The sequence below is a fragment of the Balaenoptera borealis genome (assembly GCF_965194805.1).
Source record: "Balaenoptera borealis genome assembly, chromosome: 9".
NCBI classification, from domain to species: domain Eukaryota; kingdom Metazoa; phylum Chordata; class Mammalia; order Artiodactyla; family Balaenopteridae; genus Balaenoptera; species Balaenoptera borealis.
This window is the reverse complement of record NC_138873.1, coordinates 1,582,308-1,605,922: the sequence shown is the minus strand read 5'-3', so window position 1 is coordinate 1,605,922 and position 23,615 is coordinate 1,582,308. Positions and strand designations below refer to the sequence as shown.

Genomic DNA, 23,615 nt, shown 5'->3' with positions numbered 1-23,615 from the left:
AACCTCTAACTGCGCTGTCCACACGGAGTCCAAACTCTGTTTCTTCGGGTCCCACTGCATGGGCACTGGCCTCTTTAGGGGCTGCTTGGTCGTCCTTGCTGCCTGCTTATTTTCTCCAGCGAGACACAAAGCTTCCCCAACGCGGGCGCCCCGTGTTTTCCCGTCACCCCACAGCAGGCGGCCCGGCTCCTGAGACAGTGGGTACTCAGTGAATGCGTCTGACCAGATGGATGAAGACAGCCTCGGGTCAGGCGTCCAGCTACCCTCCTGATCATCAGAAAAAGATGCAGGAAGTAAGTTTCTCTTTCCTCCAGTCCTAAGTGTACTCTCGGCTCTTCCCACTTTCTCTTCTGTGCGTACAAAGTGGGCAGCTGTAACAGAACACCATAGACTGGGTGGTTTCATTCACAGGAATTTACAGATGGCGGTGTCAGTGGGGTTGGTTTTATTCTTGGCCTGTAAGTACAGCCACGTGTGCCCACATGACCTCTTCCCAATCCCACTGCGGGCCCCGCCCTCAGGACTTTATCTTGCCCTAACTGTCTCCCAAGGCCCCGCCTCTAAATGCCATCCCACTGGGGGTTGGGGCTTCAACATACGAATTTGGGGGACAAGTACATTCAGTCGGTCATAAAAGGTAAACATTCTGTTTCCTCAAATTTTACAGTATGATTTGATACAATAATTGGGGTATCTTCTCTGACATAATTATCCTTTTTTTCTCATTCTTATGAATTAGCAATTCTTATATATTTACTTTCTACCTTAGCTTGCCTTTGATACTTAGAAAGAACTAGCTTATCCTTTTATATATTTACTTTTTCGCTAAAATATTTGTATTTCAATCATGCTGGAAGTTACAAATGCTTTCTGATGATCCCCAAAGTCAAATAGTAAATTGTCTCTTTTTTTTAAAGGCTTTAGGGATGAGGAAATAGCTCATCTGTCTTCAAACGCACATGAAGGGTCACCCATCACCTAATAATCCCCCCTCCCCCATGTCACAGCTACCTTCTGTGCAGGGGAGTTTCCTGCTTTATTTTCCCTTCACTCTGAGCAGTTACGACCATATCTGTTCAGAAGAGAAATATGCGAAAAATATAAAATACTCAGGCAAATAAATGGAATGTCCTAATTAATCTTTTTTTCTGCACATTCTGCCCTGGACCTTCTGCCTTCCTTAAATATCTTTCTTCCCTGAATTTATAGCATCTCAGACTCTGTTTTGTAATTTCAGGACTGGATTGGGGACTGACTCTGCCTTCTTATCACTGATGTTCTCAACTTTAACTCTGTGCTTTAAAGTATTTCCCCAAAGAGCCCTCCCCCGTGGTTCTTGCCACGGAAGATGCCAGCCTGCCTGGCGGTGCCTGGGTGATGCTCACAGTGGGTCAGAGACCCTCGCTGACTGTCTGACCTTCTGTCTGCTCTTCCCCTGCCCACAGCCTCCTCTGCGACCGTGACCTCCTGGCCTGTCCAGTCGCCCGGCTCTGCGGCCTGCGGGGTCCCCTCATGGTCCTGGCAGGAGCCCGACGTGGTCAGCGGGCAGAGCCGGGGCCCGTTTTCAACACCTTCGATGTACTCCTCCCACCAAACCCGGAGGCATAAACAACCGCACTCTATAAGAGGAAGCAAACCCAGGGAGGTGACAGAGCCGCCTGGGGCCTCATAATAGCTAACGGCCCAGCGGGGCCTGAACCCTGGGCTGTGTCCTTCTGCTGAATTTGTGGGGAAGCAAAGGCACCTGGGCCCCAGGCAGATGGGGGGACATGGCACCTAGAATTATGTTTATTTACTGTAAACCTGCCCGAGAGTAAATGGAAGAGCACCGGTGAGGAAGTAGCTTGGGGCCTTGGGCAGACAGATGTGTGTGTGTGTGTGTGTGTGTGTGTGTGTGTGTGTGTGTGTGTGTGTGTGTGTGTGTGTGTCTGCAAGGCTGGGGAGAGACCAAGACAGACGGAGAGAGACAGACAGAGAGAGGGTCAGAGAGAAGGCGGCAGAGAGAGAGAGGGAGGGAGGGAGGGAGGGAGATTGACTGATTGATGACTGATCTGACATCTTATCACTGAGGGCACTCTCTGTCCGCAGATGCCACGGTTGCATTTTGCTTGGAGTCTGCATGGGTTTTATGGTTAGTTTGCTTGGGTAGTTGGCATGATTAGTTTGCTTTGTTAGTCTGCTTGTTGCACAGACAGGCCCGGCATCTTCTGGGCAGGGACGCATTCCTGTCTGGTTGCGCTTTGGAACCTGAATCATTAGGAAATGGAGCCTGGTTTCTGAGAAAGATAAACATTGTCAGAAATCCCCAGGGGCCCGAACCCACTGGATCCCCTTCAGCACTGATCTCACATGATCTTGGCCAGAGACACGGCCTGAGGGTCCTCTCCTGTGACACAAGGACGGGGGCCCTGCTGAGGACGAAGGAAGTCTGCAGTTTCCAAATACGGCATTCAAAGCCCCCGAATTGAGAAAAGCTCCGACAGACGCAAGAGCTGATGTCAAACAGAGCAGGACACGCTCTGTAAAGGGAGTTCCACGGCCATTTCTCCAGGGTGGCCGGCGAGGGACACAGACTGTGGACACGGCTGGGACCGCGGCGGGGCCGGAACCCTGGCTCTGGATCCTCTCCCAGGACCCTCACCTGCTCAGCGGTCCTGGCAAATCCCGGGTTCCCATCGCCTCTTGTGCCACACGGTTGAGATTTAGACCATTAAAGAAAATACCCTGTGTACTAACTTTTATCAAAAAACCCCACCAAGGGTGGGTTTGACTTTTTCCTCCAAATATCAATGCAGTTTTATAGAAAGCTCAGGAAGACCCTTTCACCTCTGTTAGTAAGCGGATTCCGTGAAGCCCATGTGGGAATTCTATCCAGATAGACTCAACGTCTGCTCTGGGCCCTTTGAAATGGTTGCATTTTTGAGGTTTTACAGAAAGCAGCCACTCTCCTTCACTTTTGGAAACCTCTGCCCAGGGCAAACAGGTGGACTTCTTTGTTCTAAAATGTTAATCTTTTTAAAATGTCAATCTCTGAAGTGCGTCCTGAAACTAGCTTTTCGTTACATGAATATCTAATGTCTAGTATAAGATCTACTACCATTTTAGCTTGTTTTGTTATCATTTTCCTTCAAAAGTTCCTAGCAACTGTGCATTTAGCCCCAGGGTGGGGCTGAGGCAGTCTAGAGCCCCACGAGGGCTCCTGGGGAAGACGTTCCCCACCTCCCCCATGCCTTCTTTCTACCTCCAGGCCCACAGAAGCAGCTTTGAATAATTCAGGAAAAAGCTGCTTTATGAACTGAAGATGTTGCTCTCCGCAGGCAGTTTCCCTGAAAATCCTACCTTCCTGAAAAGTTGAGGGAAATTTCCTTTGAAAAATAAACACCATAAAAGGGTCTCTTTTCAAAAGCACTTTTATGCTCAATTCAGGAGTGTTGGGAAGAGTGTGGAGGGTACTCATGTGAAATGCATTTTCCCACCTCGGGTGAGAGAGCGTCCACATGATGGGGAAGGATTGGGGTTTGCTGAGCACCTACTACATTCCTGAGGGCAGGGAGACTAAAAGGGAAAGACTGACTTGCAAAGACAAAGGCATAATCGGCTGTTTATTCATGTTGAGGGTTTGACCTGCATTCATATTCCAACCCAGTTTCCAGAGCACAGTCCTGCAACCATTTCTTAAAGGGAACGCTTTTGGGGAGAAGCTGTTCAACAGGCTGGGGTACACCGAGCGCCCAGCCCAAGTGGAACAGGACGGAGGGAAGCAAGCACGGGGCTCACGGCACAGGCGGCTGGGAGGCCGGCGCCCCGACAAATCTGCAATCGCAGAGTTCTGGGTGAAGGTCTCCACTGGGGCCAAGGTGGGGTGACGTGCCCAGAGTCACAGCCTAACCTGTGGGGCGATGCACCCAGGGACGTGCCCATCGTCTCCTCTGAGGGGACTCCTTTTGAAGGGCAGCTTCGGGGATAAAGCAAAGTGTCCAGGTGACACAGACATGCACATCTAACACCGTGCGAGGCTGGACCCGTCCTCAGCCACGAAAAGTCCCTTTGTGTCTGTGGCTCCCGGGCCTGGACGGGCCCTGCTATCGCCCAGCGGCCTCACACCATGGTCATGACCTTCAGGGAGGCCGGCTGGAACCTGCGGATCTTCTTCTTCAGGGCCTTGGAGGCCTTGACGCGGCACAGCCTGGGCACCGGCGGCAGAGGGGGCCTGGAGCTGGCCGGGGCCCGCTGGCTGGAGCTCCCGCCGCCCTGGCCGCCGCCCTCCGAGGTGCTGCCACTGGACTCCCCGTCCCCGAAGCGGTTGGCTGTGTGGTCGCTGGCCTCGTCCCCGCTGCTCTCCGCGACGGTGGAGCGCAAGAGGGACACGCGCTCGGCCGAGCGCTCGGAGCCGTCCGACCCGCTCCTGGCTCGGGCGTCCTGGCGGGGCAGCCTGGGCCTGGGCCTGGCGCACACGGGCCGCGGGCCGCCCCCTCTCCGGGCCGCAGGCCTATGGGGCCCCAGGCTGGGGTCCGGGCGGGCCCGGGCTGAGATCTCTACGGAGGACTGCCACCTGCGCTGTTTCCTCCGGGCCTCCCCCCCGGTCGCCACCAGCGGGGCTGCTTCCAAGGGGAACAGGGCCTGAGCTGACCCCTGGTGACCCTCTCGGCGGGCCACCAGCAGGGGGACGAAGAGGGACACGGGGTAGAGGCTGGACTCAGAGCAGGACCGGCCGGGCGCCTCCCTGGCCAGGGCGGGCCTCCTGAGACCACCTCCCGACTCAGGGGGCAGCTGGGGGCCCCCGAGGGTGCCCCACTGAAGCTGCGGCCCCCCAAGCCTCAGCGACTTGTCGCTGGCCCCCCTCTTGACCTTCACAGGCTTGGCCTTGGGGGGCCCCCCGGGGGAAGCTCCTCTGGCAGCAAAGTGCGGGTGGACACAGTGTCCGGGGGCCCGAGGGGGGCCCTCCCCGCCCGCCCCCCCGCCCGGCGACCTGCCTCTGCCCGCCCAGCCGTCGAGAGCTGGCTGCTGAGCCGGCGAGCAGGGAGCGGGGGCCTGGCCACAGCCCAGCCAGGGGGAGCCTGGACGGGCCTCCCGGTGCACGCAGCTGCGCGAGGGTCTGGGGCCCTCCTCTGGACGGCTGCTGGCGTGCAGGGTGCGCACAAGGGGCACAGGCCCCGGCTGCTCGAGGCTGTGCCCACGGGCGGCCCCGCTCTGGGCCTCCCCTCCCACCTCTGCCTTCCCCCGGGTGCAGACCGGCTTCTCCGGGCCACCTTCACTGTCTGCCCTCCGGCCCCCGAGCCCCTGCGGGGATAGGGACGCCTCCCGTCCTGGGGGTCCGCGCTCACCCACACTGCCCCTCGCGGGGGGCCCTCGGCCCTGCAGTCTCAGCAGCCTCTCTATGTAGGCTCTGGCCGGGCCAGCCTCGAGGACCAGTCCAGTCCGAATGGAGCTCGGACCTGTGGCGCCAGGGAGGGGCTGACTGGGGGGCGAGTGGCCATCGCTCGGCGGTGTCTCCTTGGTCAGAGTGAAGAGGGGGCTCTGCAAAGCCACGGCGTGCAGGGGGCTGGGGTACGGGTACACCTCCCTGCCCCCCTTGGACACCAGGTCACACTGGTACTTGGGGTCCATGCCGCGGCAGAGGAAGGAAGTGGCCTTGGGGTGTGCCCTGGCTTTCTGGAGCCCCACTTCAGCCGGCAGGACTCTTTCAAGGTCACCTGGGGAGGAGAAGAAGAACAACACATAAGCGAGGGAAGAGGCAAGCACGAGCCCGGGGCACGAGGGCCCCCCCCCCCACAGGCAGGACGAGGCCCCGGCCTTGCACGCTCCACGCCTGGGCGCGCTGGCGTCCTCTGTACACGTCCCATCACCCGGCCCCCATCACGCTCCTTCCAGCCACAGCCTAGAAGGTGAGTCCTAGACCCTAACGTTCAGTTCCTGCCCTTGTTCACCAAAGGTGCGGAGGACGCCCAGGGAGATGGGGCGCCGGTGACCACACGGCCATCGGGACAAGGTCTTGGAACACACCTTCCCTGAGGCGTTCACAGATGTGAAAGAAAGAAAACCCATGGATCCTACCGGCCCAGGTCTAGCAATAAGGAATAAGATGCATCTTTTCCTTTTAGGACAGTCTGAAGAAAAAGAAAGGCTCTTCCCTGGCCGGTGGGGGGAACCGCACGTGAACTGAACTCTCTCAACGTCCGCCTGCAGCGCTGCTCCCACCCTAGTCCCCGGCGGCGGCCACGAGGCCCGTGGAAGGGTGTGAACGGATGTTCATTTTAAAGAAGACGAGAAGCCTTTTATTGCAACAGCGCTGCTGCAAGGAACACGGGTGGGCGTTTGATGCCTACCTCCATCCAAAACCCAAAAAAGCCCACAGAAAATATGGGGCTCGGGAACCGCCCCCCCTCCTTGTATGGGGCTCGGGAACCGCTCCCCCCTTGTATGGGGCTCGGGAACCGTCCCGCCTCCTTGTATGGGGCTCGGGAACCGCCCCCCCTCCTTGTATGGGGCTCGGGAACCGCCCCCCCCCCTTGTATGGGGCTCGGGAACCGCCCCGCCTCCTTGTATAGGGCTCGGGAACCACCACCCCTCCTTGTATAGGGCTCGGGAACCGCCCCCCCTTGTATGGGGCTCGGGAACCGCCCCCCCCTCCTTGTATAGGGCTCGGGAACCGCTCCCCCCTTGTATGGGGCTCGGGAACCGTCCCGCCTCCTTGTATGGGGCTCGGGAACCGCCCCCCCTCCTTGTATGGGGCTCGGGAACCGCTCCCCCCTTGTATGGGGCTCGGGAACCGTCCCGCCTCCTTGTATGGGGCTCGGGAACCGCCCCCCCTCCTTGTATGGGGCTCGGGAACCGCCCCCCCCCTTGTATGGGGCTCGGGAACCGCCCCGCCTCCTTGTATAGGGCTCGGGAACCACCACCCCTCCTTGTATAGGGCTCGGGAACCGCCCCCCCTTGTATGGGGCTCGGGAACCGCCCCCCCCTCCTTGTATAGGGCTCGGGAACCGCCCCCCCTTGTATGGGGCTCGGGAACCGCCCCCCCTCCTTGTATAGGGCTCGGGAACCGCCCCCCCCCTTGTATGGGGCTCGGGGACCACCTCCCCTCCTTGTATGGGGCTCGGGGACCGCCCCACCTGGGATGGGGCTCGGCGCCGCCCCCGCTCCCGGCTCCCCTTACCTGTGGACACCGGGCGGGGCCGGGACTCGCCTTGCAGCAGCTGGCCGGCGCCCCCCTCACTGGCCTGGGGCTCCCACGCAGGCAGGGGGACCCCACACACGGTGGTCTCATCAGCTGACCGGGGCCGGCAGTCCCCCGCGCCGGGCCTGGCCGTCGGGGTGGCCGGCAGCACGGCGCCCGCAGAGGAGGACACGCAGTCACTGCACACGGACGTGCGGGAGGCGGACGGGGAGCAGGAGCCGCCGTCGCTCAGCTCGTAGAAGCCTGCGCAGGGGCACAGGGGCCGTCGGTGCGGTCTGGGGAGCCCTGCGCCGAGGCGCTGGGGGGTCTCAGGGAGGCGGGCCTGGGGGCGGGGGCGTGCCCGGGGCCGGAACGCCGTGGACGCCTCCCCACGACTGTCTCCTGTTGCCCACCACCTGCTCGTCCCTCCCCTGGGCGAGTGGCTCACGTCCCCCCTGTGACCACCGGCTTCCGGCCCCGGAAGAGGGAGCCTGGCACCCTCCCCCGCCCCTCCTCGTGCCCGCCAAGCTCGTCTGGGGCAGCCACCGGAGAAGGGGCAGCGTCTGGGGAGGTCCCCGCCCGGCCCTGCTGCATGATTGACAACCCAGGCCGTGACAGGATTTTGCAAACCGAAAAAAAGAGAAAGACACGGCAGAGAACACCGTACTTGGGAAGACGCTGGTCTCCTGGGTTTACCGTCTGAGCCTGGAATCTGGAGAGAAAGCCCATGTGCCCAGGACCATGAAGGTCAGAACGACCCTAACCATCGCTACGTGACCTTGAGAGGAGGGCGCACAGGGCCGCAGGGGAGGAAACTGTACTGATTTTAGACTGTAGACTTAAAAAAATACTTTTGTCGTCACATAAAAGTTATTATTTACAACCTCCATGTTAATTCAACATAAACAGAACCCAGAATGTGTCTCAGTCCGGAGACAGGTGAGAAACTCATGGGGTTTTTTCCATCAAAAGCAATATTTTTCCAATTAAACAATGAGTATGTACACACCCACTCTCTCCCTCTCTCTCCCCGTTTTCCCAAGCGCATTTAAATAAAAGTATTAAAAGTATTTCATCTCCAGTATTCTCCAGTAACGTGCTCTTTCAGGCTTGCATACAGCTCCTGACCCTCTGGTGGCCTGAGCACAGAGGCCGGTTCACCACGCCAGCCCTGCCGGGCAAGTGCCACTCCCTGGGGTGAGGGACAGATGGTCCAGGGCCCGAGTGGGCGCCGTACCCGAGCTGGGCCTGCTGTCGCTGTCCGGGGCCTCGCTGGAGGTTCTGCGCACGTCCAGTTGCAGCTCGCTGATCTGCTGGCCCAGCTGGTCCAAGTGGGTTTTCAGGCCGACGTCCTGAAGTCTTAAACGGTTCTAAGAAGGAAAAGAGGGAGACATAAAACTGCTCTGTGTACAGAGATGGAAACCGGAGGCTCCACGTGAAGCCACATCACACACACAACTTAACTCCCCAAACCCACAGACCAGCTCCCACCTGACAGCTCCCCCTTCCGCACCCCGAACACCATCTCTAGGACCCCTCCCGCCTCCAGCATCTCTTCCCAAGTGCAGACTTTTCTTTGCCAGCAATTTTCAATTAGACATTTCTTTATAAGAATATGGAGTAATACAGCTTATGAGAGTGGAATGAGGACCAAAAACAGCACAAGGACACCCCCGCTGGCAGGAGCCACCGATAATACTTTCAATGTCTTTTTCCGTCTACGTAAGAATCTACTTTCCCAGGCTCACGCCTCGTGGACCTTGCGTTTGGTGCCTGTATCACCACGTTCCTTCACCGAAGCCCGTCCACGGCACCTGGGGAGGGCTGAGCTTTCTGCTTTTCAGGGGGACAGGAGAGTCCCCGGGAGAGAAAAAGGCCCTGCCTCTGCAGAGTCTTAGCTCCCATATCACAGGTGGCATTTTGAACGGTTATGGTTTTGTAGGGCTTTCAGGGAAGAGGGAGGGACGCTGCAGGAGGAAAGAGCCCAGCGCCTGGGATCAGTGCAGCCTGAACACCTGCCCCAGGAGGCAGGATCTTTCTGGTCTCAGGGTCCACATCTCAACTCTGTCCTCCGAGGCTCTAGCTTCTCTGGGCCTCAGCTTCCCTGGCTGTAAAACGGGTTACTGTGAGTGTCAACCACACATATCTGTGTGTGTATACCATGTAATATACATATAGCACATGCACGTGGTTAACGCTCACAATATACATTCACACACATACACACACGTGAATCATATGTCTGTAAAACGACACTGTTTCATAAATGCTGACTTCTCTCCTTCAGTGATAAAACTTCAACTTGTTTTCAAGGTCCACTACCTAAATTTCTTGTTTTGATTAGCAATTAAGTTTAAGGCAAATAATTAATGAATGGGATTATGCCGGTCACCCTGCTTGAGAAAATGATCAATTGTGTTTCAAATTCTTATATAGGAAATCAGGAATTACTTCAGTAGCTTCAATAATCTGAGAAGTCAGTCCAAGAGGGAAGCAGGTGGCGGTAATTTCTGATTCTTATGGGACAACTACGTTGGCACAGACTGTTCCCATACCACCAGGGGTAGGGGCCGAGGGCCCAGCACCTGGTGAGTGGCAGACCACCACGCCCAAATCCACTTTCCTCAGGACCCAGTGCAGGGGTCTCAGAACAACCTCCAAGTTTTGTAGCAAGAGAGTCTCCCAGCCTCATGTAATAGTATCTGTAAACATAACACTGCAAAAAAACAGAATTTAATCAAAACGTACACACCCAGGACCACCCAGAGTAGCCTGAACATCCTGGCACGTTTTCACAAAGGGAAACGTTCTCCAGGTGGACGGCACTACCTGACACCCGGAGCGGCGGGGGCAGCAAAGGTGGGCTCCCGGCCCATCACTGTCCAAGTGAAAAACACTTGGACAAACGAAGGGAATTTTTACTGCAAATGACTTTTCTTCTAATGTCGTAAAATGAGACCACGGTACTGGCAGAGAGTTCAGTTCCTCTGTTCGACCACACTTCGACGTTTAAAAACATGGATTTGACCCCTTCTCTTCCAAATCACGATGTCCTCTTTCTTCTGAAGGGGGAACCTCTCTGGATTCCATAGTTGGCTTCTCTCCTCCCTCTCCAATCCCCCTCCCCCCGAAAAAGTGACCCTGGTGTGTTTGTGCTGGAATAATTGCTTTGTGATTAATGTTTGCCCAGCCCGGCCTGCAGCCGGCTGGTGGCTTCTGATTAGTGTCGAGGGGTACAGCCACGCAGGCCCCCGGGTGCCCTCCGATGATTACTGTGTCCCCAGGACCCCACTGCATGGCAACAGGGCTTTGTCACCCAGGATTGGCACTGCCCTCCGTAACCCTTCCCCCGGCCCTCGCTGGGGGTTTTTATGTCTCTGCTTTTCATTAACTCCTCGGTCTCTAACTCTGTGCTAAGTCAAAGGTTCCTTATGACACCAGGACCGAGCATAACCCACTGCGAAGCCAGGCACGCAGCGTCGACTTCCATGTATTTCTGCAGGGAAGATGTGTTACAGAGACGTCAGCGCCGAGTAAACGTGACTGCTGTGTCACACGGGTTCCCTCCAGAGCAGCGAGCCAGTCTGTGCGGCCACCTGCCCTCCCTACTCACCGCAGGCCTTCAGGCTCAGGGGCAGGGCAGCGCATCCTGTCTGAATCCCCTGAACCGGGGCGAGGGGCAGGGGCTGCGGTGTAAGGGAGAGCACAGCCCGGTTCCCAGGAGCTGGGAGCCCCGGGGCGTCCGTGCAGACCCCAGGGCTCCCTGCCACACCCGCTAACTCAGACTCTAGGGCACGCCTGGGAATCTGCATTTTGACAAGCTTCCCTGGGACCAATTTTTTATGACCACAAAAGTTTGAGAACTTCTATCCAGGGAACGCCATTCAAAACAAATATCTGGCTTAGCCCTTTCTTCGAGATGTTGACTTTACATGCCATAAAAGACTGATCCGATTTCCACTTGCTTTGCCCTTTTGCTCCCCATCTACGATTCGGCTTTCCAGCCTTCTCAAACCTTTACGGCAGATTCAGAGGACAAAAATGAAAAACGTTCCAAAGTTCAGGATACAGAGATGGCATCTAAAACACCTCCGTTCTTTCCTTGAAAGCTGAGAACAGGCACAGGAAGCATTTTCCGCATGAGTTCCGTGGCACTGCAAGTGCCCTGTGGGTGGGTAAATGTTACTACCTAGCTTGAAAAGAGGCCCTTCAAAGGGCCAGGGTCACAGATTAGCCTCAGGATAACAAGCACTCGTGCCGCAGAAGGAAGCCTTGCCCAGCCCCGTGGACGCCTCCCCCTCCTCTGTGACCCTGAGCGAGTTCGTTCCCCTGAGAGGTCACGGAGCAAGCATGGTCGGTCCAAGGAAAATACCAGACGTCGTGATTACAGCTGCAGAGTCAGACCCTCAGCTCCTGCCGTGCTTAATGCCGGCACCTGCCAGGGAGGAGGATCTGCTGCCACTCAGGGTCCGGGCAAGTCGTGACCAGCAAAAACAACCACCAGGAAATTCTCCAGCACCAGTTTCCCTGCAGGTCCCCAGAGCCTTTCCTCACATCCCACCTGGGGTGCCCGCTGGCGCCCCCTGCTGGGAGATGGAGCTTCCAGGCTCCTCCGGGGGGAATCCAAACCTTTCCACGTCAGTGTTGCTGGGAATGTAACCCTTATAAAAATGGGAATGGCAGCCTCTTCTCGGGGAATGACAATCTCCCTGGAAGGCACAGACAGGTGAGCACAGGACCGGCCACACAGTAAGGGCTGCTTTGGTCAGAGGTCATGGGGGTTTCATTAGCTTAGAAATCTAGAACGTGGAAATAGTAAATACTGAAATCATCTTCCGCTTTGTTACAGTAGTAAAACTTGCTCATTTATTTATTCAACAAATACTAAGTACCTACTGCGCGCTTCCTGTTGTGACTTTAGACACAGCAATTAAAAAGGCGTAGCTCGTTCATTCTGATAAGTGTTAATGTGATGACTTCTCCTACTAGCAGTTTAAATCCCCCCGAAATGCTCAAGCTCATTCTCACTTGGGAACGTCTGTGGGACAAAGCTGCTGAGGGTCAGATAAAAGTTCTTCCTGTCTTCACACCTGAACGGTGACCCATGCCCCGGTTAACCCCAGGGTGTGGGTAGGAGGGGCCCCGATTAGCTGGGAGTTACTGAAGTGTGAGACTCGGGCTGGAGATGAAGGCCTTTTGATTGTAGCCTGCATCATAGAACTAGGATCACTCCTAATTTTTTCTCTGTAAGAAAAATGTGAACGTGTTAATCGCTGGGCTGATGTCACACACATTCAATTATTCTTCTCTTTTGATCACATAATCTGTGCCAAGAACAAAGTTTCAAGACAAAGGGTGCGTGTTCCTTCTGGTCCCCACATTAAAAAATAAATAAATAAAACAAAAAAAACCCCTGTTTGATCTTCTCTCCCAAAAGGCTACCCGTAATTAGAGGCTGAGTACTCACAAGTCTGATTTGTATATTACTTAAGCCAAGTTAATCATCAACTGGGTTCCAGCTCCCTGGACAGAACAATTCACAGCAGCGTCGCAAAGCTCCTTCCTGCCACACGCATGTCATGCATCTTTGCAGGCTCTGTGTGCCTCTCCGAGCTCCAGTGAAAGGTAGGATGTGTCTGGTGCACGCACGCACGCACACACACACCCACACACACAGGTAAGCCAAACCTGCAGCTATGACTGGATAAGATGGGGGGTGAGAAGCCTATTAAAGTTCCACTGGGTAACTAGCTCCTTCCTTTCCATAGCAGCCGGGGAATCACAGGAGGAGAGGCTGCACAGTTAGGGCCCCCCCTTGCCATGTGCGAAGATAGCAGGAGTCCTGGGACACATCTTAAGACGCTGAGCTTCCCGATTCTCTAAACCAGAAGCAGCTAACAAATCACTGACACGACTGCGCTAAGCTGATAGCCAAGTAGCAGCTTCAACCAGGCTACTTTGTAAAGACAGCAACCTTTAAACAGGGCAGATTTAATTTCTCACTTAAAAGACATTCCACTTGGAGTACTACAGTCAACTCCACCAAATAGACATCTTTCTATACAGCCTTCTAATTTTTCCTTTAAAAAATACTGCAACCCTGCAAAAACTCTTGAGTTTTTTCCAATACATGAGATGAAACCATACAGAGGGTAAATAACCGAGGCAATCACCTGAGGAGTGTCTTCAGTGGTACGAAAGGGACCCGCGTTTGGAGGAGCCCTAGCAGGGGGCAGAAGGCCGGTGGGAAAGCAAGCCCAGGAGGCCCAGTGGGGTTCCACCGCCTCTGCGTTCAGAGGACACACCTCTTTTCATAGGTCAGGTTACATTTTAAAGTTGGAGAGGCCCTCATCGGATACACGCTCTCCCCAACATCTCATTACAGTGACACGACCCCAGAGCTCAACCTGAACACATCACTGGGGACAATTCGGGGGACACTTGGCACGCTGGCACTGCTGTCCCCAGACCCACGCAGCAGGGAGAGGCTGGCACCGGGGGTAGGACACCAGGATCCCAAGTAGCCCCCAGCAGGGGAAACCGATTTAATGCGTTCTTATCAGCAAAACTCCAACCAACAGGAATACATCCTAAAGTCTGGCTGCGCCGGGAAGTAGGCAGAGGCGGGCGCAGCCCCGATGCGCGGCTCGGCGCGGGCGGCCCGGCCGGGCTGCTTTCAGGGCCCGGATGCCTAGCCTCGAGCCTCGGGCCTCCGCGTCCCTCTCATTCGGGACCGAGCTGCGTCCTTTGAAATCGCCGAGGGTGCCCCCCGATGGTCGGGCGGCCAGTCCGCCTCCTGCCTGCCGGGTGGACCGGGTCCCCGCGGCCCCCGCGCGCCCGGAGCAGCCCCGCGACCCCCGCACGCGCTCCTTACCAGCTGCTCCTGCAGCGCCGCCAGCGCCGCCTCCAGCCGCAGCTCGTGGGCGCGGGGGCCGCGGGGGGCGGCGGGCCCGGGCGGGGGCTGCACGGCCAGGGCGCCCCACACGCGCGCCTGCTGCCTGGCGCGGAGCCCCTGCAGCTCGTGCAGCCCCGCGAGGGCCGCGCGCAGCCTGGCGCCCACCCTGCGGCGGTCCCAGCCCGCGGGCCCCGGCGGGCCGCCCGGCGCCCACATCCCGCGCTCCACCCGCGCGGCTGCCCGGAGCCTCCCCGGCCTCCGAGCGGCGCCGGGCGGTGCGCGCGGCCTCCGCGCCGCCTCTCCCCGCCCCCGGCCCGCGGGTCGCCGAGGCGGGGTGGGACCTATCGGTGGCCGCGGAGGCGGTGTCTGCACACGCCCCGGGGTCACAGCGGCCGCCCCCGGGCCCGCCCCGTCGGCGGAGCCCCACGCCCTTGGGGATCCGGGCCGCGCGCTCCGGGGCGCCCGGAAGGCGCGCGGTGACCCTCGGAGGGGACCGGAGGGAAGGAGGAGCCGGATGGGCGCGGGTGAAGGGGCGAAAGTGGACCAAACACGGAGAAAGGTCTTGTTCAGGTTAAAAGCAACGTTTTTAAGGTAAATTATTGGATAGTTCCCCATTGTAAGGACTGTGTTACCATTATAAACTCACTAGCACTTTGAAAAAACTCGACTTTTCCTGGAAACCCCAGCTTGTCTTTTTTTTTTTTTTTTTTAATTTAATAATAGTAGCTTTACTGAGATATAATTCACATACCATTTGATTCCCCTATTTAACACGTACAATCCAATGGTCCCTTAGTATTGTATATTCACCAAGTTGTGCAACTATCACCACAATCAATTTTATAACATTTTTACCACCCCCCAAAGAAGCGCCGTGCCCCTTAGCGGTCACCCTCCATTTCCCCGCTGCACCCAACACTAAGCTGCCTGCTTGGGAGGTTTTATATAAATAGAATCACACAATAGGTGGCCTTTTAGGACTGGCTTCTTTTACTGAGCATATTTTCAAGGTTCATCCACGTTGTAGCAAGTATCAGTACTTCACTCCTTTTTATTGGTAAATAATGTTCCGTTGTATGGCGGGACCATTTTTTCTTTATCCACTTATTCCTTAACGGGTTGTTTCCACTTTCTATTATGAATACTGCTGCTGCTTTGGCTGTTCATGTACAAGTTTTTGTGTAGAAATATGTTTTCATTTCTCTTGGGCGTTTACCTAAGAGAGGAATTGCTGGCTCATAGGTAACTTGTGTGTTTAATCTTTTGAGGAACGGCTAGACTGCTTCCCAAAGTGGCTGCACCGTTTTACGTTCCCACCAGCATTGCACGAAGGCTGCAAATGCTCCACACCCTCACCAGCATTCGTCTTTTTGGTCTTAGCCATTCCGGTATGTAGGAAGTGGTATCCCATTGTGATTTTGATTTCCATTTCCCTGATGGCAAGTGATGCTGGTATCTTTCCATGCACTTATTGGCTATTTGTGTGTCTTCTTTCTTTCTTTCTTTCTTGTTGTGTTGGGTCTTCATTTCTGTGCGAGGGCTTTCTCCAATTGCGGCAAGCGGAGGCCACTCTTCATCGCGGTGCGCGGGCCTCTCACTATCGCGGCCTCTCTTGTTGCGGAGCACAGGCTCCAGACGCGCAGGCTCAGTTATTGTGGCTCACGGGCCCAGTTGCTCCACGGCATGTGGGATCTTCCCAGACCAGGGCTCGAACCCGTGTCCCCTGCATGGGCAGGCAGATTCTCAACCACTGCACCACCAGGGAAGCCCCTGTGTGTCTTCTTTAGAGAAATGTCTGTTCAGATCGTTTGCCTATTTATTAAAACTGGGTTGTCTTTTTATTATTGAGATGTAAATATTCTTTATGTATTCTAGATACAATTCCATTATCAGGTAAGTGATTTGCGAATATTTTGTTCACTCTGTGGGGTATCCTTTCACTTTCTTGATAATGTACTTTGCAGCAAAAAGTTTTTAATTTTGATTAAGTCCAATTTATCTATTTTTCTTTTGTTGCCTGTACTTTTGGTGTCATACCTAACAAACCATTGCCTAATCCAAGGTCAAAGATTACTTCTGTGCTTTTTTTCTAAGATTTAAAAAATAGTTTTAGTGCTTACGTTTAAGTCTTTGATCCGTTTTTAGTTAATTTTTGTATATGTTGTGAGGTAGGGTTCCAACTTCATTTTTAAACGTGTGGATATTCAGTTTTCCCAGAACCATTTGTTGCAAAGACAATTCTTTCCCCATTAAATTGTCTTGGGACATTTGCTGAAAATCAGTTGATTCAGAAAAATCAATTTCTGGATTCACAATTCTATTTTACTGGTGTATATGTCTATCCTTATGCCAATTCCATATCGTTTTGGTTACTGTAGCTTTGTAGTAAGTTTTAAAGTCAGGAAATGTGAGTCATCCAACTCTGTTCTTTTTCAAGACTGTTTTGGCTATTCAGGCTCCCTTGCATTTCCACATGAATTTTAAGATCAGCTTGTCAATTTCTGCAAAGAAGCCAGCTGGGATTTTGCTGGAGATTGCAGAGGAATCTGTCAATTGATTGGAGAAGTATTGCTACCTTAAGGTTGAGACTTCTGAACTATAAACGTGGGATGTTTTCCATTTGTTTAGGCCTTCTTCAATTAACAGTGTTCTGTAGTTTTCAGTGTACAAGTCTTGCACTTCTTTTGTTAAATTTATTTCTAAACATTTTATTCTTTTCAAATTATTGTAAACGGAAATGTTTTTCAATTTCATTTTCAGAATGCTCATTGCTAGTGTATAGAAATAAGTAACTGATTTTTGTATATTGATCTAAGCAAACTTGTTGAATTTTTTATTAGTTCTAATGGATTTTTAGTGGATTCCTTTGCATTTTTAAAAATTTTCAAGATCACGTCATCTGGAAATAGATATTTTCACTTCTTACTTTCATATTTGGATGCTTCTAACTTCTTTTTCTTGCCTTATTGCTCTGCCTAGAACTTCCGGTACATGTTGAATAGAAGTGGTGAGAACAGGCATCCTTGCCTTCTTCCTGTTCTTGGGGTGGAGGGGGGAGAATTCAGCCTTTAACTATTGAGTACGATGTTAGCTGCAGGTTTTTCTTTAGATGCCTTTTATCAGAACGAGGAAATTCCTTTTGATTCCTAGTTTCTTGAGTGTTTGTATCATTGAGTTTTTCGGGTTATTTTATGTTTCTTTTGTGTTTTCCTTGGTTGTCTGTACTTGTCTTATCTAATATTGAGAAAAAGCATGAGACTGAGACTTAACAGGCCTCAGTTCCAACCTCTTTTGCCTTCAGTTTTCTCACCTATATAATGAGTGTATTGAAGATTGCTGGTGCTACTTTATTATGTAAAAAAATTTATGATTCCTCCTTTACTTCTTGTTCCAAAGAGGGATTTAGAGAGAGGGAGAGACTGGATATGATCCCTTTATTGGTTATCTCTCTTCTCCCCATCTATGACTCTCTTAATAGTGTCTTTTGGAGAACAGAAGTTCTTAATTTTTATAGAGTCTTATTTATCACTGATCCTGTTTGCACCATTTTAAAGAAATTTTTGCTTCAGGAAATTCAAGCTCTTGAAGATATTATTTAAAGCTCCTTCTAGAAACTTTATTATTTTACCTTTCTTATTTAGATCTACAATCCACATAGAATGGCTTTTTGTTTATTGTATGAGACAGGGAGATCACAATTTACTTTTTCTCAAACACATCCCAGTGCAATATTTATTGCCCCAAATATCTTAGTGTGTATTTCCTACACAAAGGTATTATTTTAACCAAATTCAATCATTAAATCAGGAAACTGATTTGATTCATAATTACCATCTAATTTTCAGGTCCAGTGCAGGTTTTACCAATTATTCCATTTAACATCCTTTGGATCAGAACAACCCCCTCCAGACTTAACTGCCCTGTCTTGCTGGTCTCTGTCAGCCTGGAGCAGGGGCCCAATCTATCCTTGGCCTATGACTTAGCACTTTTGAAGACTGTGCATTTTCAGAACTGGTTATTTTGTAGGATGCGCCTTGATTTCATCTTGCTGAAGTTTCCTCCTGGGTCAAGTTATGCTTCTGAGGCAGGATGTCAAGAGTGACGCTGTACTCTTGTACATCTCACCAAGGGGCACACAGCTTCAACTTGACCGTTCCGGACACTGCCCACCCTGACCACCTCATCTGTATCAATAGCTCTGTCTTTCACCTGTCTGTCCATCCAGTCATCTGTCCGTGTAAGATCTATCCAGCATCTATCTATCTATCTTATCTCCATTCCTTCCTTCCTTCCTTCCTTCCCTCCTTCATCCATCCGTCTATCTACCACTCCATTTATCTGTCTATCTGTAGCTGATCAATTGTTCAGGTTAGGAAGGGAGGGGAAGTGGGGGAAGAAAAGAAAGAAACAAGAGCCCAAAGAGTGCTGTTGGGTTTTATCCTCCATGTGAGGCGGGAGGAGGAGGGTTCCAGAGTCCTTGGTGCTGGCCTAGGGCAGTGGGTGGGCAGAGATGCTGGACTGCCTTTGCTGAACTGTGGGCACTTGTGCTCCTGTCTCTGAAGGTGGGCACACCTGGGGTTGGCATGAAGGGCTCTATGTGGCCAGTTGCCCCTACACTCTGACCTCTAATGTTCTGAGATTTAGGGGTGCGATGAGGGGGACTGAGGGCTCTCCACCCCCCAAAATGTGCTGGGAGCCTTGCTGCGGGGGAAGCTCCTGCATCCTTAGTGCTCTTCGGAGCGGCTACCACATTCCTGTCCCCTCCATCCCCGGGGCGGGAAGGATGCTGGGTCTAGACTGCAGCTCCTGCCCTGAGCTTCCGTGAGGCTCACATGTCAGCTGCCACCTACACTGCCCTGGGGTGACAGTGTATTCAGGTCGCAGGGGCGGGCCTTTCCTTTGCGAGTATTGGAGGGTCTGAAAGTATGTGACTTATTCAATGATTATACATCCACGTAGCTGAAAGATTATTATTTAACTATAACTAAATAGCAATGAAAGAAAAGTTTCTAAGATGCCAAGAAAAAACAAACTGAATTAAACGTTGTAACTGTAAGTGTATGAAAAGAGCACCTGCATACCAGCAGGGCTTATGGAGCATAAGACAATTAAGACAGTCGTTGGCAAAGATGGCAGTGTGGGAAGACGCTGAGTTAGCGTTTTCCCACAACTAGGGCACCTGCCGGCCGCTGGTGGGGAAGCCTGACCCCAAGGAGATGGGAGGAGCCCCCAAGTGAACTGGTAGGACGTGGGGGGACTGAGGGGGAGGAGAAGTGGAGGCCAGACAAGATCGGAGCCCCTGAGGCCAGGGAGATCAGAGAAGCAGGTGGGAGGGACCCTCCAGGACGAGTGGGAGAGGAGCGGAGGGCGATGGCCTGGCCCACTTGGGCACAGGAGCCTGCTGAGCTCCCAGGCCGATCCCCTGCCCTCCAAAGCCCCCTCCAGGCTGCGTGGGTCCTTGGGGGCATAGGAGGGAGGCCGGGGAGGTCAGGAGAGGCAGGCAGGAAGGGCCCTCTGGGACCAGAGGAGCAGGAGAGGAGAGGAGGGCATTTGCCCCGCCCACTCGAGCCCAGGAAGCCTGCTGGGCTCCCAGGTGAGGTCCCCCACCCTCTGAGACCAGGGGTGGGGGCCACGCCTGGGCCCCTTCTGCTCCTTGAGCCTAAGCCCCACCCCCCACAGTCCCCAGGGCCTTTTCTAGCCCTGTGGGTCCTGAGCATAGGCCCCCCCACCCCCCAAACCTTGCCCCTGCTTAGGCCCTGCCCTCCACAGTCAAGGCCTTTACTCCCCCCCCCTCCCTTTTTCTTTCTTTCTTCTTCTTCTTTTTTTTTTTTTCTTTTCCCTCCTCCTCTTTTTTACTATTGTGGTACTGATGTACCTTCTGGTTGTTGAGTCATCTGTATTTTTATTTTTATATTCTTTCTGACATATCTGTTAGTTTCCTAGTCTAATTTTATTTTTTACTTTGTTATTGTTCTCTTTTTCTCTTTTCTTTTTTTTTTTTTTGGCCACCGCACGCGGCTTGTGGGATCTTGGTTCATGAGCTGAAGGTCAGGTGAAGCTCCTGAGGTGGGAGCTCTGAGTCCAAACCCCTGGACTAACAGAGAACCTTAGACCCCAGGGAATATTCATCAGAGTGAGGTCTCACGGAGTTCCTCGTCTCAGCACCAAGACCCAGCTCTACCCAACAACCTACAAACTCCAGTGTTGGAAGCCTCAGGCCAAACAACAAGTAAGATAGGAATACAATCCCACTCATAAAAATAATTTTAAAAATGAGACAGCAAAAAAATATGTCACAGATGAAGGGGCAAGGTAAAATCCTACAAGACCAAATAAATGAAGAGGAAATAGGCAATCTACCTGAAAAAGAATTCAGAGTAATGATAGTAAATATGATCCAGAATCTCAGAGATAGAATGGAAGCATGGATTGAGAAAATACAAGAAATGTTTAACAAAGATCTAGAAGAACTGAAGAACAAACAAACAGAGATGAACAACAAAATAACTGAAAGGAAAAATACACTAGAAGGAATCAATAACAGAATAACTGAGGCAGAAGAACGAATAAGTAAGCTGGAAGACAAAATAGTGGAAATAACCGCCAAGGAGCAGAATAAAGAAAAAAGAATGAAAAGAATTGAAGACCATCTCAGAGACCTCTGGGACAACACTAAATGCACCAACATTCGAATATAGGGGTCTCAGAAGAAGAACAGAAAAAGAAAGGGTCTGAGAAAATATTTGAAGAGATTATAGTCGAAAACTTCCCTAACATGGGAAAGGAATAGTCACCCAAGTCCAGGAAGCACAGAGAGTCCCATACAGGATAAACCCTAGGAAAAACACACCAAGACTCATATTAATCAAACTAACAAAAATTAAATTCAAAGAAAAAATATTAAAAGCAGCAAGGGTAAAACAAAAAATAACATACAAAGGAACCCCCATAAGGTTATCAGCTGAGTTTTCAGTGGAAACTCTGCAGGCCAGAAGGGAGTGGCAGGATATACTTAAAGTTATGAAAGAGAAAAACCTACAACCAAGATTACTCTATCCAGCAAGGATCTCATTCAGATTCAATGGAGAAATCAAAAGCTTTTCAGACAAGCAAAAGCTAAGAGAATTCAGCACCACCAAAGCAGCTTTACAACAAATGCTAAAGGAACTTCTCTAAGTGGAAAACACAAGAGAAGAAAAAGACCCATAAAAGCAAACCCAAAACAGTTAAGAAAATGGTAATAGGAACATACATATCAATAATAGCCTTGAATGTAAATGGATTAAATGCCCCATCTAAAAGATACAGACTGGCTGAATGGATACAAAAAAAAGACCCATATGTATGCTGTCTACAAGAGACCCAATTCAGACCTAGGGACACATACAGACTGAAAGTGAAGGGATGGAAAAAGATATTCCATGCAAATGGAAATCAAAAGAAAGCTGGAGTAGCAATACTCATATCAGATAAAATAGACTTTAAAATAAAGACTGTTACAAGAGATAACGAGGGACACTACATAATGATCAAAGGATAAATCCAAGAAGAAGATATAACAATTATAAATGTTTATGCACCCAACATAGGAGCACTTCAATACATAAGGCAAATGTTAACAACCATGAAAGGAGAAATCGACAGTAACACAATAATAGTAGGGGACTTTAACACCCCACTTACACCAATGGACAGATCATCCAAACAGAAAATACGTAAGGAAACACAAGCTTTAAATGACACAAAAGACCAGATATATTTAATTGATATTTATAGAACATTCCACTCAAAAGTGGCAGAATACACTTTCTTCTCAAGTGCACATGGAACATTCTCCAGGATAGATCACATCTTGGGTCACAAATCAAGCCTTGGAAAATTTAAGAAAATTGAAATCATATCAAGCATCTTTTCTGACCACAACGCTATGAGATTGGAAATCAATTACAGGAAAAAAACTGTAAAAAACACAAATACATGGAGGCTAAACAGTGTGCTACTAAATAACCAAGAGATCACTGAAGAAATCAAAGAAGAAATTTAAAAATACATAGAAACAAGTGATAATGAAAACACGATGACCCAAAACCTATGGGACGCAGCAAAAGCAGTTCTAAGAGGGAAGTTTATAGCAATTCAATCGCATCTCAAGAAACAAGAAAAATCTCAAATAAACAATCTAACCCTACACTTAAAACAACTAGAGAAAGAAGAACAAAGAAAACCCAAAGTCAGTAGAACGAAAGAAATCATAAAGATCAGATCAGAAATAAATGAAATAGGAATGAAGAAAACAATAACAAAGATCAATAAAACTAAAAGCTGGTTCTTTGAGAAGATAAACAAAATTGATAAACCCTTAGCCAGACTCATCAAGAAAAAAAGGGAGAGGATGCAAATCAATAAAATTTGAAATGAAAAAGGAGATATCACAACTGACACCGCAGAAATACAAAGGATTATAAGAGACTGCTACAAACAACTGTATGCCAATAAAATGGACAACCATGAAGAAATGGACAAATTCTTGGAAAAATACAATTTTCCAAGACTGAACTAGGAAGAATTAGAAAATATAAACAGACCTATCACAAGTAAAGAAATTGAAACTGTCATTAAAAATCTTCCAACAAACAAAAGTCCAGGACCAGATGGCTTCAGAGGTGAATTCTAACAAATATTAGAGAAGAGCTAACACTGATCCTTCTCAAACTCTTCCAAAAAATTGCAGAGGGAGAAACACTCAAAAATTCATTCTACAAAGCCACTATCTATTACAAAAAAAGAAAATTATATACCAATATCACTGATGAACATAGATGCAAAAGTCCTGAACAAAATACTAGCAAACAGAATCCAACAGCACATTAAAAGGATCATACACCACGATCAAGTGGGATTTATCCCAGGGATGCAAGGGTTCTTCAATATACGCAAATCAATCAGTGTGATACACCACATTAACAAATTAAGGAATAAGAACTATATCATCTCAATAGATGCAGAAAAAGCTTTTGACAAAATTCAACACCGATTTATGACAAAAACTCTCCAGGAAATGGGCATAGAGGGAAGCTACCTCAACGTAATAGAGGCCATATATGACAAACCCACGGCAAGCATCATATTTAATGGTGAAAAATTGAAAGCACTTCCACTAAGATCAGGAACAAGACAAGGATATCCACTCTCACCACTCTTATTCAACATAGTTTTGGAAGTCCTAGCCATGGCAATCAGAGAAGCAAAAGAAATACAAATTGGAAAAGAAGTAAAACTGTCACTGTTTGCAGATGACATGATACTATACATAGAAAATCCTAAAGATGCCACCAGAAAACTACTAGAACTAATCAATGAATTTGGTAAGGTTGCAGGATACAAAATTAATGCACAGAAATCTCTGGCATTCCTATACACCAACAATGAAAAATCAGAAAGAGAAAGTAAGAAAACACTCCCATTTACCACTGCAACAAAAAGAATAAAATACCTAGGAATAAACCTGCCTAAGGAAGTGAAAGACTTGTACTCAGAAAACTATAAAACACTGATGAAAGACAT

At 50.9% G+C, this 23,615-nt stretch overlaps 1 protein-coding gene across 1 annotated transcript; it reads right to left on the bottom strand.

Moving 5' to 3' along the window:
* Positions 1 to 3,396: 3,396 nt before the first annotated feature.
* DACT2 (dishevelled binding antagonist of beta catenin 2) lies at positions 3,397 to 22,817 on the bottom strand. The gene is made up of 4 exons (XM_082405816.1): positions 14,031 to 22,817; positions 8,394 to 8,526; positions 7,157 to 7,420; positions 3,397 to 5,693 (listed from the first exon to the last, which is right to left on the bottom strand). The coding sequence occupies exons 1-4, from the start codon at positions 14,664 to 14,666 to the stop codon at positions 4,099 to 4,101; spliced, it is 2,628 nt and encodes an 875-aa protein (XP_082261942.1). The 5' UTR covers positions 14,667 to 22,817; the 3' UTR covers positions 3,397 to 4,098.
* Between the last annotated feature and the right edge of the window lie 798 nt (positions 22,818 to 23,615).